Source organism: Oryza sativa, chromosome 4, assembly GCF_034140825.1.
Source record: "Oryza sativa Japonica Group chromosome 4, ASM3414082v1".
Taxonomy (NCBI): domain Eukaryota; kingdom Viridiplantae; phylum Streptophyta; class Magnoliopsida; order Poales; family Poaceae; genus Oryza; species Oryza sativa.
In genome coordinates, this window is record NC_089038.1 from 21,765,640 (window position 1) to 21,779,130 (window position 13,491).

General features: G+C 44.1%; 3 protein-coding genes across 5 annotated transcripts; 2 read left to right on the forward strand and 1 right to left on the reverse strand.

Moving 5' to 3' along the window:
• Positions 1-1,714: 1,714 nt before the first annotated feature.
• LOC107275769 (putative magnesium transporter MRS2-D) lies at positions 1,715-5,160 on the forward strand. Of its 2 annotated transcripts, none has more exons than XM_015779527.3 (6): positions 1,715-2,304; positions 2,414-2,596; positions 3,478-3,606; positions 3,884-4,014; positions 4,126-4,285; positions 4,798-5,160. In XM_015779527.3, the coding sequence occupies exons 1-6, from the start codon at positions 1,888-1,890 to the stop codon at positions 5,080-5,082; spliced, it is 1,305 nt and encodes a 434-aa protein (XP_015635013.2). In that variant the 5' UTR covers positions 1,715-1,887; the 3' UTR covers positions 5,083-5,160. The 2 variants fall into 2 exon arrangements, with proteins under 2 accessions (XP_015635013.2, XP_025881003.1); XM_026025218.2 differs by having other exon boundaries at positions 1,741-2,304; positions 4,129-4,285.
• A 1,433-nt stretch (positions 5,161-6,593) lies between these two features.
• LOC4335870 (uncharacterized protein At4g26450) lies at positions 6,594-10,514 on the forward strand. 2 transcript variants are annotated; one of them, XM_015779525.3, is made up of 5 exons: positions 6,594-6,767; positions 6,887-8,772; positions 9,314-9,473; positions 9,684-9,732; positions 10,132-10,514. In XM_015779525.3, the coding sequence occupies exons 2-5, from the start codon at positions 6,938-6,940 to the stop codon at positions 10,182-10,184; spliced, it is 2,097 nt and encodes a 698-aa protein (XP_015635011.2). In that variant the 5' UTR covers positions 6,594-6,767; positions 6,887-6,937; the 3' UTR covers positions 10,185-10,514. The 2 variants fall into 2 exon arrangements, with proteins under 2 accessions (XP_015635011.2, XP_015635012.2); XM_015779526.3 differs by lacking the exons at positions 9,314-9,473; positions 9,684-9,732; positions 10,132-10,514 and adding an exon at positions 8,866-9,164.
• A 183-nt stretch (positions 10,515-10,697) lies between these two features.
• On the reverse strand, positions 10,698-12,831 carry LOC4335871 (uncharacterized). Its single transcript, XM_015779528.3, has 3 exons — positions 12,595-12,831; positions 11,345-11,806; positions 10,698-11,112 (listed from the first exon to the last, which is right to left on the reverse strand). Exons 1-3 carry the CDS (start codon positions 12,799-12,801, stop codon positions 10,909-10,911), a joined length of 873 nt encoding a protein of 290 aa, XP_015635014.1. The 5' UTR covers positions 12,802-12,831; the 3' UTR covers positions 10,698-10,908.
• Positions 12,832-13,491: the final 660 nt, after the last annotated feature.

Genomic DNA, 13,491 nt, shown 5'->3' on the forward strand with positions numbered 1-13,491 from the left:
AAAAAGAAAACTCCATCATCAATATGTGACTATGTGAGCAGTGTTAGATGCTACACCACCAGATGACAAAAAAAATCCATTCAAATGTTTTGTTTGGTAGTTCAGACTCTCTGAAAAAGAAAAAAAACTACTCCACAAAACTGATGTTTTTCCTATTGGATTAACAACTAACTGGAGATCACCCAACGTTAGAAATAAAGGGCTCGTATCCTTTACCATAATGACATTTTTATCATAGGCATTGACATATAAAGCAATATGAGGATGGAACCTACATGCCACTGACTGTAATGTTAGTGCAATATGCGATGTTTAGTTCCCAAACAAAAACTTTTCACCCTGTCACATCGAATGTTTGGACACATACATAGAATATTAAATATAGACAAAAAAAACTAATTACACAGATTGCGTGTAAATTGCAAGACGAATCTTTTAAGTCTAATTACGCCATGATTTGACAATGTGATGCTTCAGTAAACATTTAGGGCAACCACAATGTGGGGTCTTAAGCCTCTAAAGTGGTCCTTATACATTGTGAAAGTAGTCCATATAGTAGTCTTTAGTATGAACTACCCATATGCATAATGCCTACCCATAAGAATAAAATAGGAATTGTCAGGGTTATGGATACCACATACCTAATAGTAGTTGACTAAATCTCGGCAGGGCCCACCACATATCATGTCCTATACGGAAACAACCTGCGGATGTAGGAGGAGTTCCGGATAAGGAAAGACAACCGGAGTTCTACGTGGAAACGATAAGGACTACTCGGATTGTATCCATATTGGTTTCCCTAATTCTACTTGGACAAAGGGACTCCTATGAGTATAAATACAAGGCCCCCTAGGAGGAGAGGGGGGACAGACAATCAATACCCAACACAATCGACATAGAAGCCACAACATACAAGCCAACATACTCCAAGACAAGACGCCGGATTTTGACTTCAGGGATAGGCATGGCTATTCCCCTACGGTGTCTCCGGATACCGTCAGGAGAGACGAAAGCGCTATCTCTGATCTCGCCGGACACGGATTCGAGGAGCAAGGCTACCCTGTTGTCGACTACGAGTCAGACCTTCAGACCGCCATGTCGACAACAGTTAGATAGGCTACCCCACATATTGTACTGGTGTGATTATGGTGAATAAAAAGCAACATCGGCTTAGGGCTACCTGACCGCTCAGGGACCCAAACCTGTATAAAAATCTTCGTCTCCATCTCTTTTACCTCAGTCTCACATGACATACAACACATGACATACAATTGAGTGGGACCCAGGCTAATGCCTTCTCTTACCATATACATTATAGCAAACAGTATAACTAATGCCGGGTCCCACCTTATTACCTAAGTAGACATTATACATTGAGCATGCCCTTACTAATAACGATTTACAGGCGAAATTTATAATTTATTTTGTTATTAGACTATGTTTAATATGTGTCCCGTATATTCGATGTTATATGCAGAAACTTTACATCCCTATGACTAAACAGGGCCGCCCATGATTGTAAAGCATCGTAATTCGTAAATGAAGTGAATTGGATCGAGTGACCCAGGTGGGCCCCACGCGGCAGCGACCCAGGCTCCAGTCTCTACTCCACGTCGACGGCTCGTTGACCCCCACCGGCTCGTGCGTTGGCGGTTTTGTCGGTTTCCCCCTCTCTCTCCCTCTCCCTCTCCCCCTCGCCGCGCTCGCCTCGCGTACGTACGTACGTCACGTCACGTAGCCGCCTGCCTCGCCTCGCCCCGCGCCGCGTCGCCAACTCCCCCACATGCCGCCGCGCCGCCGCGCTCCCGAGCACCACCCACCCGCCACGCCCGCGCCCACGCGCCACCAGCTACGAGGCGGAGGCGTCCCCAGTGTAGCACCACCACTATGGCGGCGCGGCGGAGGCACGTGGCGGCGGGGGCGGGGGCGCCGGCGCCGGCTGCGGGGGAGTGGGCGGCGGTGACAGCCGGTGGCGGGGCTGCGTGGGCGTTGTCGCCGGTGGAGGAGGTCGGGACGAAGCAGGAGCTGATGCGGCGGACGGGGCTGCCGCCGCGGGACCTCCGCGCGCTCGACCCGGCGCTGTCGTCGGCGGCGTCGGCGTCGTCGTGCCGCCCGTCCGCCATCACGGGGCGGGACCGCGCCGTCGTCGTCAACCTGGACCGCGCCCGTGCCGTCATCACCGCGTCCGAGGTGCTCGTCCCGTCCCCGCGCGACCCCGCCGTCGCGCCGCTCGTCCGGGAGCTCCGCGCCCGCCTCGCCCTCGCCGCCTCCCCAACCCCCGCGCCGTCGCCGTCGCCGCCGCAGGTGACACATGCATGCCCCCCACCCTACCTTCCTTCTTGCATTGCATCGTACGTCTTCTTCTTAAGCAAAAGCTCTGATCTCTCACTCCTTTTCTTTTCTTTTTTGAAAGCATGGCATGGCGGTGGGGATGGACGGGAGCATCTCGCCATCGCAGGCGAGCCGCGGCGGCGAGGAGGCCGCCGGCAACGGCAAGGATGGAGAAGCTCTGGGAGGAGGTGACAAGGCTCTGCCGTTCGAGTTCAGGGCGCTCGAGGTGTGCCTCGAGTTCGCCTGCAAGTCTCTCGAACATGAGGTGTGTGTTCTTCTACCTTGTCTCCATGCTTTTTACCTGCAGTGCTATCTCCATCTCCAATTCTCCATTCAGAATTGGATGGAAATGCAACCAATACCTGATCTTTAAGTGCAGTGTAGCTATGCATAACATGCATTAAAAAAAAAGAGATTTGAAGAGAGATACATCCCTCCAAACATTTTTCAAGAAGAAATTATAAGCGTATTGAAAATTAAACACGGAACCTTGGAGTTATAACCACTTACTCATTGCTACTGCACTATCAATTGCATCTCAACATGCAATTTGCTTGGGTTGAATTTACCATGAATAGTGAGTGGCTCACCAAACTATGCAAAAAGTTATGCATTGTTGTATATTTGTATTAGGTTTGACATTGTAATTGTAGACATATGTTCAATTCCTATCCACATTGATTTTTCTAGGTATGTCATATGATCTTTTAACACTCAACTAGACGTCCACTATCAGTATCTTGCACATGTATATGTCTTTCCTTGCTTTGGTTTATATCACCTTCAGAAGGGGAAAAAAAGAAGTGGATTTGTACCTTGCTACATTTCGACAATTCTTTAGCGGCATCCCTTCTAATCCAACCTTTTTTATTATATGAAAATGACTTTTGTTCTTCTGCCCTGCAAACATGCTTCTCCGATTTTCATGGTTGTTGAGATGATGCTAAGTATCCATGCCGTGCCGGTAACATTCAGTCATGTGTCTCACCCTTTTTTACTTCCTGATAGCACTATAACAATGTGAAGACAAAATTCATTTCTCGAGCACATTAAAACGGTAGTGTGTTTAGCAACTTAGCATTCAGGCAATTCTGCACTGAAATTGCAGTTCCTAAGAAAAATTTGCTTGATACATGATTGCATCAGACTTGCACATTGGAGAAAGAGGCATACCCAGCTTTAGATGAACTCACCTCCAAAGTCAGCACCCTCAATCTTGAGCGTGTGAGGCAAATCAAGAGCCGACTCGTCGCAATATCTGGCAAAGTTCAAAAGGTCAGCTTCAGTATATATACCACAAGCATATGTGAAACTGAAATTACTTCCTCCGTTTCACAATGTAAGACTTTCTAGCATTGCTAATATTCATTAAGATGTTAATAAATATAGACATATTAAATTCATTAACATCTATATATATGTGGGTAATGCTAGAAAGTCTTACATTGTGAAACGGAGGGAGTAACATTTATGTATACCATGGATCAGATAGTCCATTAGGAGTAATTCTGAAGTGTTTAAGTAACATTGCCATGTGTATCTCGTCTGACAGGTCAGGGATGAACTGGAACACTTGCTGGATGACGACATGGACATGGCAGCATTGCACCTAACGGAGAAGCTCGCTTACCAGTCATCAAGATTCGACATCGATAAAGAAGCAAGCGAGCTCGAAGATCACAGGTAAGAAATTTTTTTCTTCCATAGGTTGATGACACAAGTCGATATGCTTCATCCAACCGTTGTCAACATGCTACAGATGTGTCGTCTGAATGTCTGAAGCTCTGAATGCAGCAGCAGGGATGAAGAAGGAGTCGAGGGAGGCGGCGGCGGCGACGGCGACGACGAGACGATCGCCGGCGGCGGCAGCTTCAGCCCCAACACCGACGAGCTGGAGATCCTGCTGGAGTCCTACTTCGTGCAGATCGATGGCACCCTCAACAGCCTCTCCACCGTGAGTAGTTCCTCTCGCCGATGAACGTCAATCATATCTGGACGTCCACCCATTTATTGTATGTCAACTAAATTATTATAATTTTTTTTTAAAAAAATTAATAAGATAAATCAATATATAATATATCATTCCACGAATATATAAGCTATCAATTGTAACAAAAGTGACAAATAAAACTCAAATTAGCAGTTAAATTTGTTTTTTTTTACAACTTATAGAAGTAGAATTTACTTCTATAATTTAAACTTATATGTTTGTGAAGTGATATATTATTTATTAAACTATATGTTAATTTTTTTATAAACATTTAGTGGACATGTAATAAACGGGTGGACGTCCCCTAGAGTGATTAGAATCCATCTCGATTTTTTTATAACCACTAAATGACCTGCATTAAACGGGTAGACATCCGCTCGAGTCATTAAAACAGATTCCCCTCTCTCGCCATTGCTAACGAAGGTGAAATTAACCATCTGAATTTATCTCTCTCTCTCTCACGGATGAAACTGAAGCTGAGGGAGTACGTGGAGGACACGGAGGACTACATCAACATGATGCTGGACGAGAAGCAGAACCAGCTGCTGCAGATGGGGATCCTGCTGTCGACGGGGACGCTGGTGTCCAGCTGCGCCATCGCCGTCACGGGGGTCTTCGGCATCAACGTCCACATCTCCCTCTACGACTCCCCCGCCTCCTCCGCCGCCTTCCCGTGCGCCGCCGCCGGCATCGTCGCCGGCAGCCTCGCGCTCTACCTCGCCGCCCTCCTCTGCTACAAGCGCGCCGGCATCCTCCAGTGACGTTATTACTAGTACTACATGTAAAAGAAACATTGTTTTTAGTATTAACTGTGACCATGAGTGATTAAGAACGAGTAATTATGCGTGTGATAGTGTGATTACGGTGTTCTAGGCCTCTTTGTTTATATTTATTATTACTACCTCTATCCCATAATATAACCCATAAAAAATGCATGGTCAAACTTAACACGGTCACTAATACTAATTTTTGTCTTATAATTTCTCATATATTATAATAAGGATTATAGTAATAAAATTATAACCATATGAAAGTAAATTTAAATATCAATTCAATGATATAATTTTTAGCAAGTAAAATTCAATTCATACTATACACAAAATATTTTGAAGATAAAATCTCAAAATGTGAACACCTAGGATGGAGGGAGTAGTTTTTTTTTTAAGTTTACTACTTCCTCCGTCCCAAAATATAAGAACTTTCGGTTAGATGAGACACATCCTAGTATGACGAATCTGGACGAACGCATGTCCAGATTCATCGTGCTGTACTATGATGTGTCTCATCCAACCAAAACTTCTTATATTTTGGGATAAAGGGAATATGATTTATAAGCCGACGAATTTAAAACCATGTGGAATGACATCTCTATATTTGACTATCTTACGCTATTTTTTTTCAAACTACTACTCCCTCCGTACCAAAAGAAAACTTAACTTATGGAGTTTGAATTTTGTCCCACAAAAAACCAACTTCTACCATACTACCTACCCTTAGCAATGCTTTATTACTTCGATACCATTTACCTATTTTAATGATGTGGGGTATTTTGATCATCTTCACTCTTTACTACTGTTGCATTGGGATGTTAGGGTTGGATTTTACATGGGATAGAGAAAGTAACTTTTAGAAAGTAATATAAAAATGATTTATGGCTTTAAATAAGAAAATGCTGTTTATCTGTTTAGATGACTTTTCGGTTCATAATAAACCGATTTATAAGTCTAAGTCTATACAAAGAGTATTCAGGGTTGGTTTGGTTTATGGCTTAAATAGGCATTACCAAATTTTGTCAGTGCCAAATTTTGACAAGTTTTGGCATGATTAATTTTGGTAAGGCAAAGTTGTGTTTGGATTGAAGCCAAAATATGCTAAGTTTACTATTGAAATGGCCTATTTTCTTAGGCATGTCAAATTTCGGGTTCAAACCAAATAGACACTAACACTATTGAAATTGTCAAATATTGATAAGTCTAATTTAGACCTCAAACCAAACCAACCCTTGGTGTACAGGAGCTTAATGATGAACACTCTCACTGACAACCCTGGCCCAGACGTGTGTGCCCCAACTGTCAGTGTGTCACCAACAACCCAGCATCTACGGCCCCACGTGTACATTCCATTTTTCTCCTGAGCGCAGCGATGACGACGACCAGGAGCTGAGGAGCAGCAAAAAAGAAAAAAAAATCGATTAGTTCACGCAAAACCCAAAAACGAAAAAAAAAAAATCTTCATTGAGTGTTAACTACGGAAAATATCTGACGAATTCGTCGCGAAATTTCGTCCTCTTTTTTTCGTCAGAAACGAACTAAGCAGCGGGGATCTCGGGATAGCGAATCCCCAGATTCGGACTCGATCTCGCTCCCCTCCGATGGTCCGTCTCCCGGCTGCCGGCGGCGACGGCGACGGCGGCGGCGACGGCGGCGGCGTCCTCAACCTGACCTAGGTACGAACAAGTCTCGAGCTCTCTCTCTCTCTTTTTTCCCCCTTACGCATCCAGTATAGTTTGCGTGATCTGATCGTGGCGCATCTGTTCTTGGCGATGGATGGATGGATTGGGAGCAGAAGGAAGAAGGTGTGAATCTCTGCTTTCTCGCGCGATCCGGCGGCGGCGGGATGCAGTACCACCAGGGCGGCAGCCGCATGCCGCCGTTCGCGCGCGGCGGCGCGTACAGCCGCGGCTACAAGCAGCTCTACGCGCCGCCGCAGCAGCAGCCGCCGCCGCAGGACAAGCACGAGGTGCTCATGGAGGCGGGCCGCCTGGCGGCGGAGTACCTGGTGGCGAAGGGCGTGCTGCCGCCGGCCTCCCTGCAGCGCCGCGGCGTCGGCGGCGGGGGATGGGTCCAGCTCCCGCCTCCGCCCCCGCCACCTCCGCCGCCGCAGGGAACCCTGGCGTTCTATGGTGCCCAGAATGGCCGGCGGCGGTTGGATGATGATGATGATGGTAATCCTAACCCCCGCTCGCGGCGGACCCGCGGTGGTGAGAACAATAATGATGACAGTAGTAGTAGCTACAATGGTAGAGGGAAGAGGAAATTCGGTGCTTACAGTAGGCATTCGGATTGGGGGAGGGACAAGGGGAGGAGTAGGGGGAATTCGGATAGCCGGAGTTACGATGATGAGGATGATGACGGGCCTCCTGGTTATAGGAGAGAGCGGCGAGGTGGTGGGAGATTTGATGATGCTGGGAGTAGCATGTCGGGGGTGGCAGCGTCTAAGACGGAGGCCATGGGGGAGTCGGAGCTGGAGGATACTGGGTCGAAGGTGGGCTCTAGCAGTAATTTCAGGAAGGATGTCGATCCGCCACAAGAAGTGGAGGGCGTTGATAAGTTGAATAAGATTAATGAGGAGAGTAATCCATCAAATTCAGAGGTGGTGGAGCAAATGACTAATGGTGAGAGCACTAGTAATAATGCTTCTTGTATTGTTATTGATGAGGAACAGACGAAGGCAAAATATTTGCCTGTGCCCTCAGATGACAAGGTTTCAGATGAGAAGCCTGACGATAGTAGTGTTTTGAATGAGAAGATTGAAGATGACGAGACTTTAGCTGAGAAAGCTGAAGATGATAAGACTTCTGATGAGAGGGTACCAGGTGTGAAGAATAACTTGCGTGATGATTGTAATAATTTGCTGAGCTATTGCAGTTATCCAAATGTACCGACAAGGCGGCGATCAATAGTTGCACACAGGAATGCAGCACCAGCCCATAGGGAAGTTGCTGTTGCCGAACAGATTGATCTGGTTTCCTCTGAAGATGAAACCCATATGGCCACTGATGTTACAGGGCATGGCAGCTCCTTGACTAATACCCAGGAAGGCAACAAAGATGGCCTTGCCTGCTTGGAACATACCGATACAAGCACTACTTGCAATCAGATGGTGGAGCCAGTAAGATTCCAGACAGAGGAAACACAGATTGGAACTGATGATTTGAGAGGACAGAAAAACATTGAGCAACATTATGCAGTTCACGAATCTAGGGAGGAGAATATGTTACCTCCTAAAGTGGGTGTTCAGCAGCAAGTTGAGGAAGGAATGCAGATTTACAATGTTGATACACCGCCACAAGATGAAGACTTGATTGCTTCAGCTGATAAAGAGAAAGTAGCTGGTGTGGCATTATTACCTAGTATCAAAGCTGAAGCTGTTGTTGCGAAGGAAGAGGACAAGTTTGGTCAGTCAAGTTCATTTAAAATATGTGATCTAAACCTAGTTGGTAGTCCAGAGGTTGCTGAATTACGAAATGATCCTGGTTTGGGTCAATTCTCAACTGCTGGATGTTCAATGGAGCCACAAAATCAGCAACAAGAGTTTAGAAATACGGGTAACAGTGCAGATGATACCAACATGCATGCCCAAATTCCATTGCACAATAAGGTGGTTCAAGTTATTGATCTTGAAGATGACTCGCCAATTGAAGCTGGTGCATGTGATACTTCAAAAGCAAAGTGAGTTCCTTCCACCTCCCTCTTATTTGCTATGTCATTCTGCTTTTATATGAGTATAATTTTTTCTTTTGGTATTACGGTTTGATGATACAGTACCTAGCCTTAAAGGCTTGTCCCAGACTAGTTACTATTAGGCAACCAGTTTTGTGTAGCCAGCGATGAATGGTAGCTGGCCCAGACGCTCAGCAATACAAAAATACAGGGGTGACTGCCTTCTTCCAGTCGCTGCACAAGGAGAATGAGTCTAGGCCTTTGCTGTCTTCTTATTGTTGTTGCTTTTCATGTTCTGTAGGAGTGGCAGCTGATCTTGCTGCCTAATCAGCAGACTTGCTGTCAATCTTTGTACTCTTCGCTCTGATCTTAATAAAATTTCTCTGTCATCTTTATGGCTAGCCTGACTAAAACAGTATTTGTACATAATGCACCGACAACCATCTAATTTCCACATCCAACCTATGCATTAGTTTATTTCTGTTTATTTTCTCTTCATTTATTTATCCATTGTGGCTGCTAACTACATACCTTTAATTGTGTATGCTAGAGAGGAAAACATGGCAAACCCTGCTGTGACCACAGATGTTCTTCCTGGTATCCAAGATGGATATAATTTTGCGATTTCAGATTATCTTGGTGCTGATATACCATGCTACCAACCAATGCAAACAGATCTTCCCAATGGGATGAGCCTAAATGATTCAGAGGTGAGGTTTTCTGATATTGTTATACATCATGTGGAGGCTTAATAATAGGAAAATAGATTCACCACTATCCAGTACCAGTAGTGACATTTGAGGATTTGTGACCATATGTTTGCTTGACATGCGTAGACACATATAGTCACCATAAGTTCATAATACTGTTTTTTTTCCATGAGTAAGAGATTCCTTACACTTTTTTTCCTCCTGTTGCAGGGCATTACTGTCATGGATGATTCAATATATGGTTCTCTTAGCGATATCGGTAATTGATATTACTTAACCACTTTTTCAGTTTTTCTACAACAATGTGCGTTATGTCTTTGTCGTGTTGATTTTCGATGTTGTATTTCTTCACTTGCTCGTTGCGAAAGGATGTTGATTTCAAAGGCTATGAAAGACATGCCTAAGCTTTAATTCGTAAACCTATAAACTGACAAATCCTTGTAGCATTATTCACTTTAGACAATTTTGGTGTGACAAACCGATTTGCAAAATTCCTGATATTTATGGTGCCTATGGTAATTTTCATTGGGAAAAGCATCAGTACCAGAAGTGGTTCATAATCTTAATACCTATTGAGCATATGAAAATTGCAGCCAATCCATGACAGCTCATTTCTCTCAACACTGACTTGCAGTTCTTTTAATTCTTATGGTTACAGGTTTTATGGAGGTTTGGGACCAGCAACCTCAGGACTACGAGAAGTTCTTCTGACCAGGCGCCAAATTGCTGTTGTCAGTGCTGTGACAGTTCTGTAACCCTGTAACTGCAATAATCAGAAAAACACACACACACAACACACATACAGGCACCCATGGTGGCCATATGATCCAGGCCAATGTCCTGTCTAACTACACATCATATATAGCTGGAGCCTTTGATCCTTCCAGGTCAATATCAACAGAGCATTCATCCTAAAAAGGATTGTTCTTGTGTAAACAGTTCGACAAGTTCATGTACCGTGAATACAATTTACTCTACAACTCTAGATATAAATACATTGTTTCACCTCGGAAAGGAAAATAAGAATACATTGTTTGATTATCTGCTCCCTGTTGTGATATTGTCTGACTGCTCTACGCTGAATTTATCCATAAGGCCATAAGAGATGTGCAATGCAACATGATGTTAGGGCCCACGGTGCGGCCGAGCAACACAAGCAAATGCCGCTAGCTGTTCATGTCCAAATCTCCACTCATTTTCGTGGGAGAAATAAAATCACATTGATTGCACAGGGGAAAAGAAATTCATTTAAAAATAGTAGCTTGAAATCGCTATGAAAATGTACACATAAAGACACCCATTTGGAACACAAAACCTTCGCATGGTATGGACAGTAAAAAAAATGAGCTCCCAAAGAATGGTGCTCTAGCTATAACTTGCTACTGATTTCCTGATTTTGTCGGTTGGATTTCCAGGATTCCAGTTTCCAGCAGATTCAGACAGCGGCATCTTCTTTGCTATCCTCCACAGGCTTCTCTGTAGATGGGGAGCTCGTCTCCTGGGTGCCAGAGCCGGTTGAGACCTTCACAGTGGCAGGCCTTAGCAGCCTCTCCCTTAGAAGGAACCCGCGTTTGACTTCATGCGAGACAATCCCAGCCTTGAACTGATGAGATTCCTCGCGTGCGATAGCCTCATGAATCTTAACATAAGAAATTAGAAGGTATGAGCTCCTGCTATGGCGCATGTAACACAGAAATAACAGCACAATGCCTTTGTATTTACATGTGCAAATATTGTAACTATGTAAGTGCGCGAATCAAACTTTTTATATGAGCAAAAGATGTACTGGCATATACCCAAACTTGTGAATCAGCCGTTTAGACCACCTGTACATAAAAAAGGTGATATAAAGGATAAATTATACTACTTACCGAAGGATCAAATGGCTTGCCAACTGTTTCCACAACTCCTACACCTAAGCTTCTCAATGTCTCTACTAACTGCTTGTATATGCCTTGATAGCTTGTGCTAATCGTCTGCTCTTTATCAGTCTCCGGGGTGATCTCTTGATTCACCTTCTCAAAACTATCAACCAGAGTCAATAGACTCTGAACAACATCCACCTGTATATTTGAGGTAAACCTAGCACGCTCCTTTTCAGTCTGCTTCCGGAAATTCTCCAGATCAGCATTTATACGGAGGAACTTGTCCTTCCCTGAAGTAATTTCGGTTGCAATACTTTCATACTGAGCAGCTGAGTTACTCCTTTCTTTCTCAATGGCAATGATAGCACTCTCAATTCCACCAAGAGCCTCATCATTTCCATCTAGAAAAGCTTTCTTGTATAGACGAAGTAGGTCCTTCATAGGGGGGAAATCTTCCCCATTAACAACCTGCATAAAGCTATTCAGTTTAGTGAAACTTGATGAACCACACTCTTTTTTTCTTTGAGAATATTATGAGTCACGCTCGATGAAATACATAGCTATAAGTTCAAACAAAACACCCAAACAATCATCAATTACCCTGTTCCTCCTCTCAATTCACTTTGCTCATAGTAGTATGAGCATTCCTTTAGTTATTTCATTGTTCAAGTTGCAACAGTATGGATTTATAGTCATGCTTAACAACTAAAATCCGTGCTCTACCCATAGTTCAAAAACTCAATTTAGCCAAGAAATAGCAACATTAGCCATGTCGTCCAATTACTCATGTGATGATTTAGAAAGCAACGCAGATTCCAAAATTAGCTCTTGTTTTCCCGAGTTTAGCCAACCAACAAAAACTAACACCGCATGGTTTTTAGGTTCAGACCATGCTGCATTGGCTTACAAAAAAAAAGAAGTATTTAGCACTCACCAAAACTCAAAAATGTTTACCTTTCCCCACTAAAATCCAGCATTACTCACTCGAATGCTCTAATTCAAGCTTCTTACTAACAAACAAAATGAGCTATATCACTGCGAACATACAGTAGAAAACCAGGAATTAAGAGAGCACAATCTACATATCCTTTTTTTTTTAAAATCCACCACGAAAACGGGGCTCCCTATCCCCTCATCGACGAAGAGAGGCGAAAAGAAAAAAAAAATTCTCCACGAACTAAATCATCACTCCTCGAAGCCGATAACAGCGAGAGGATGAGAAGCGGTCAAAAGGGACGGCGGAGCGGAGATCTCACCTTGGGGTCAGCGGCGGCGGCACGGAGCGGCGGCGGCGCGGCATGGGTGCGCCGGAGGGAGAGCAGCGAGGGGGTCGCCGGCCTCCTGCTGCTGCTGCTGGGGCTCAGGCGAGCAGGGGTTGAGGCGGGTGGGGCTAGGGTTCGGGGGCGGTGGAGGTAGGTGGGGCTTGCGGCGGCGGCGGCGGCGGCGGAGAAGGTCGCCGCCATATTCTATCGTTTTGCTACTACTTCTCAACTGTTCGGAAAATACTGTACTACAGGGAAAAAGGGAAAAACTGAAAGGCAAATGAGGAAATTACACGGTACACACCAGGGGTTGGCACTTGGGCCCTTGGCACTGCTTGTGTGTAATTCTACAGTGGTTTAAAATTTTATATTTCATTTAAAATAGAAATAAAATGATTAATTTAAAATATTATTCATATGATTACAGATCCAGCTCGATGGATTTGTGGAGTTAGGAATACACAGCTTCAAGAAATATTGGATCTGGAGGCTGGAGCTATGTCAAACATCCACGAAGTTAAAATTTAAATCTGAAAAAATTAATTTGGACTTGATTTTAGGATTTTTCATCCTAGTCAAAATTAGGCTTACCCATAAATTATCTTTGACCCTTTTCACTTATTTTTTTATCGTTTATTAGTTGTAGCTTAACCTACTAGAGGCTTAGAACGTAGAAGTTTGTGAAAATTTTAGAGGATTCTTTAAAGTTTTTTTTTAGAATTTCTTTACTTCAAAGAAAACTTGAAGTGATATTAATTATGTTAAGAAAAATCTAACAACCTAGCGGTGTATTCTTCAAAGAGAAACTTTATTTGGATGCACACAATCTACGCGTAACATATATGTGCACATATGTATACCCACACATTTGAAATAAGATAGGTTTATGCT

What these genes read in the sequence shown, in the direction of transcription:
- LOC107275769 (XM_015779527.3), top strand. Translation starts at nt 1,888, where the DNA reads ATGGCGGCGCGGCGGAGGCACGTGGCGGCGGGGGCGGGGGCGCCGGCG. An exon ending in GCAAGTCTCTCGAACATGAG is followed by an intron (nt 2,597 to 3,477) that starts GTGTGTGTTCTT and finishes TGATTGCATCAG; the next exon opens with ACTTGCACATTGGAGAAAGA. An exon ending in CCCTCAACAGCCTCTCCACC is followed by an intron (nt 4,286 to 4,797) that starts GTGAGTAGTTCC and finishes ATGAAACTGAAG; the next exon opens with CTGAGGGAGTACGTGGAGGA.
- LOC4335871 (XM_015779528.3), bottom strand. Translation starts at nt 12,801, where the DNA reads ATGGCGGCGACCTTCTCCGCCGCCGCCGCCGCCGCCGCAAGCCCCACC. An exon ending in CCGCCGCCGCTGACCCCAAG is followed by an intron (nt 11,807 to 12,594) that starts GTGAGATCTCCG and finishes AGCTTTATGCAG; the next exon opens with GTTGTTAATGGGGAAGATTT. An exon ending in GCAAGCCATTTGATCCTTCG is followed by an intron (nt 11,113 to 11,344) that starts GTAAGTAGTATA and finishes TCTTATGTTAAG; the next exon opens with ATTCATGAGGCTATCGCACG.
- LOC4335870 (XM_015779525.3), top strand. Translation starts at nt 6,938, where the DNA reads ATGCAGTACCACCAGGGCGGCAGCCGCATGCCGCCGTTCGCGCGCGGC. An exon ending in TGTGATACTTCAAAAGCAAA is followed by an intron (nt 8,773 to 9,313) that starts GTGAGTTCCTTC and finishes TGTGTATGCTAG; the next exon opens with AGAGGAAAACATGGCAAACC. An exon ending in TGGTTCTCTTAGCGATATCG is followed by an intron (nt 9,733 to 10,131) that starts GTAATTGATATT and finishes TTATGGTTACAG; the next exon opens with GTTTTATGGAGGTTTGGGAC.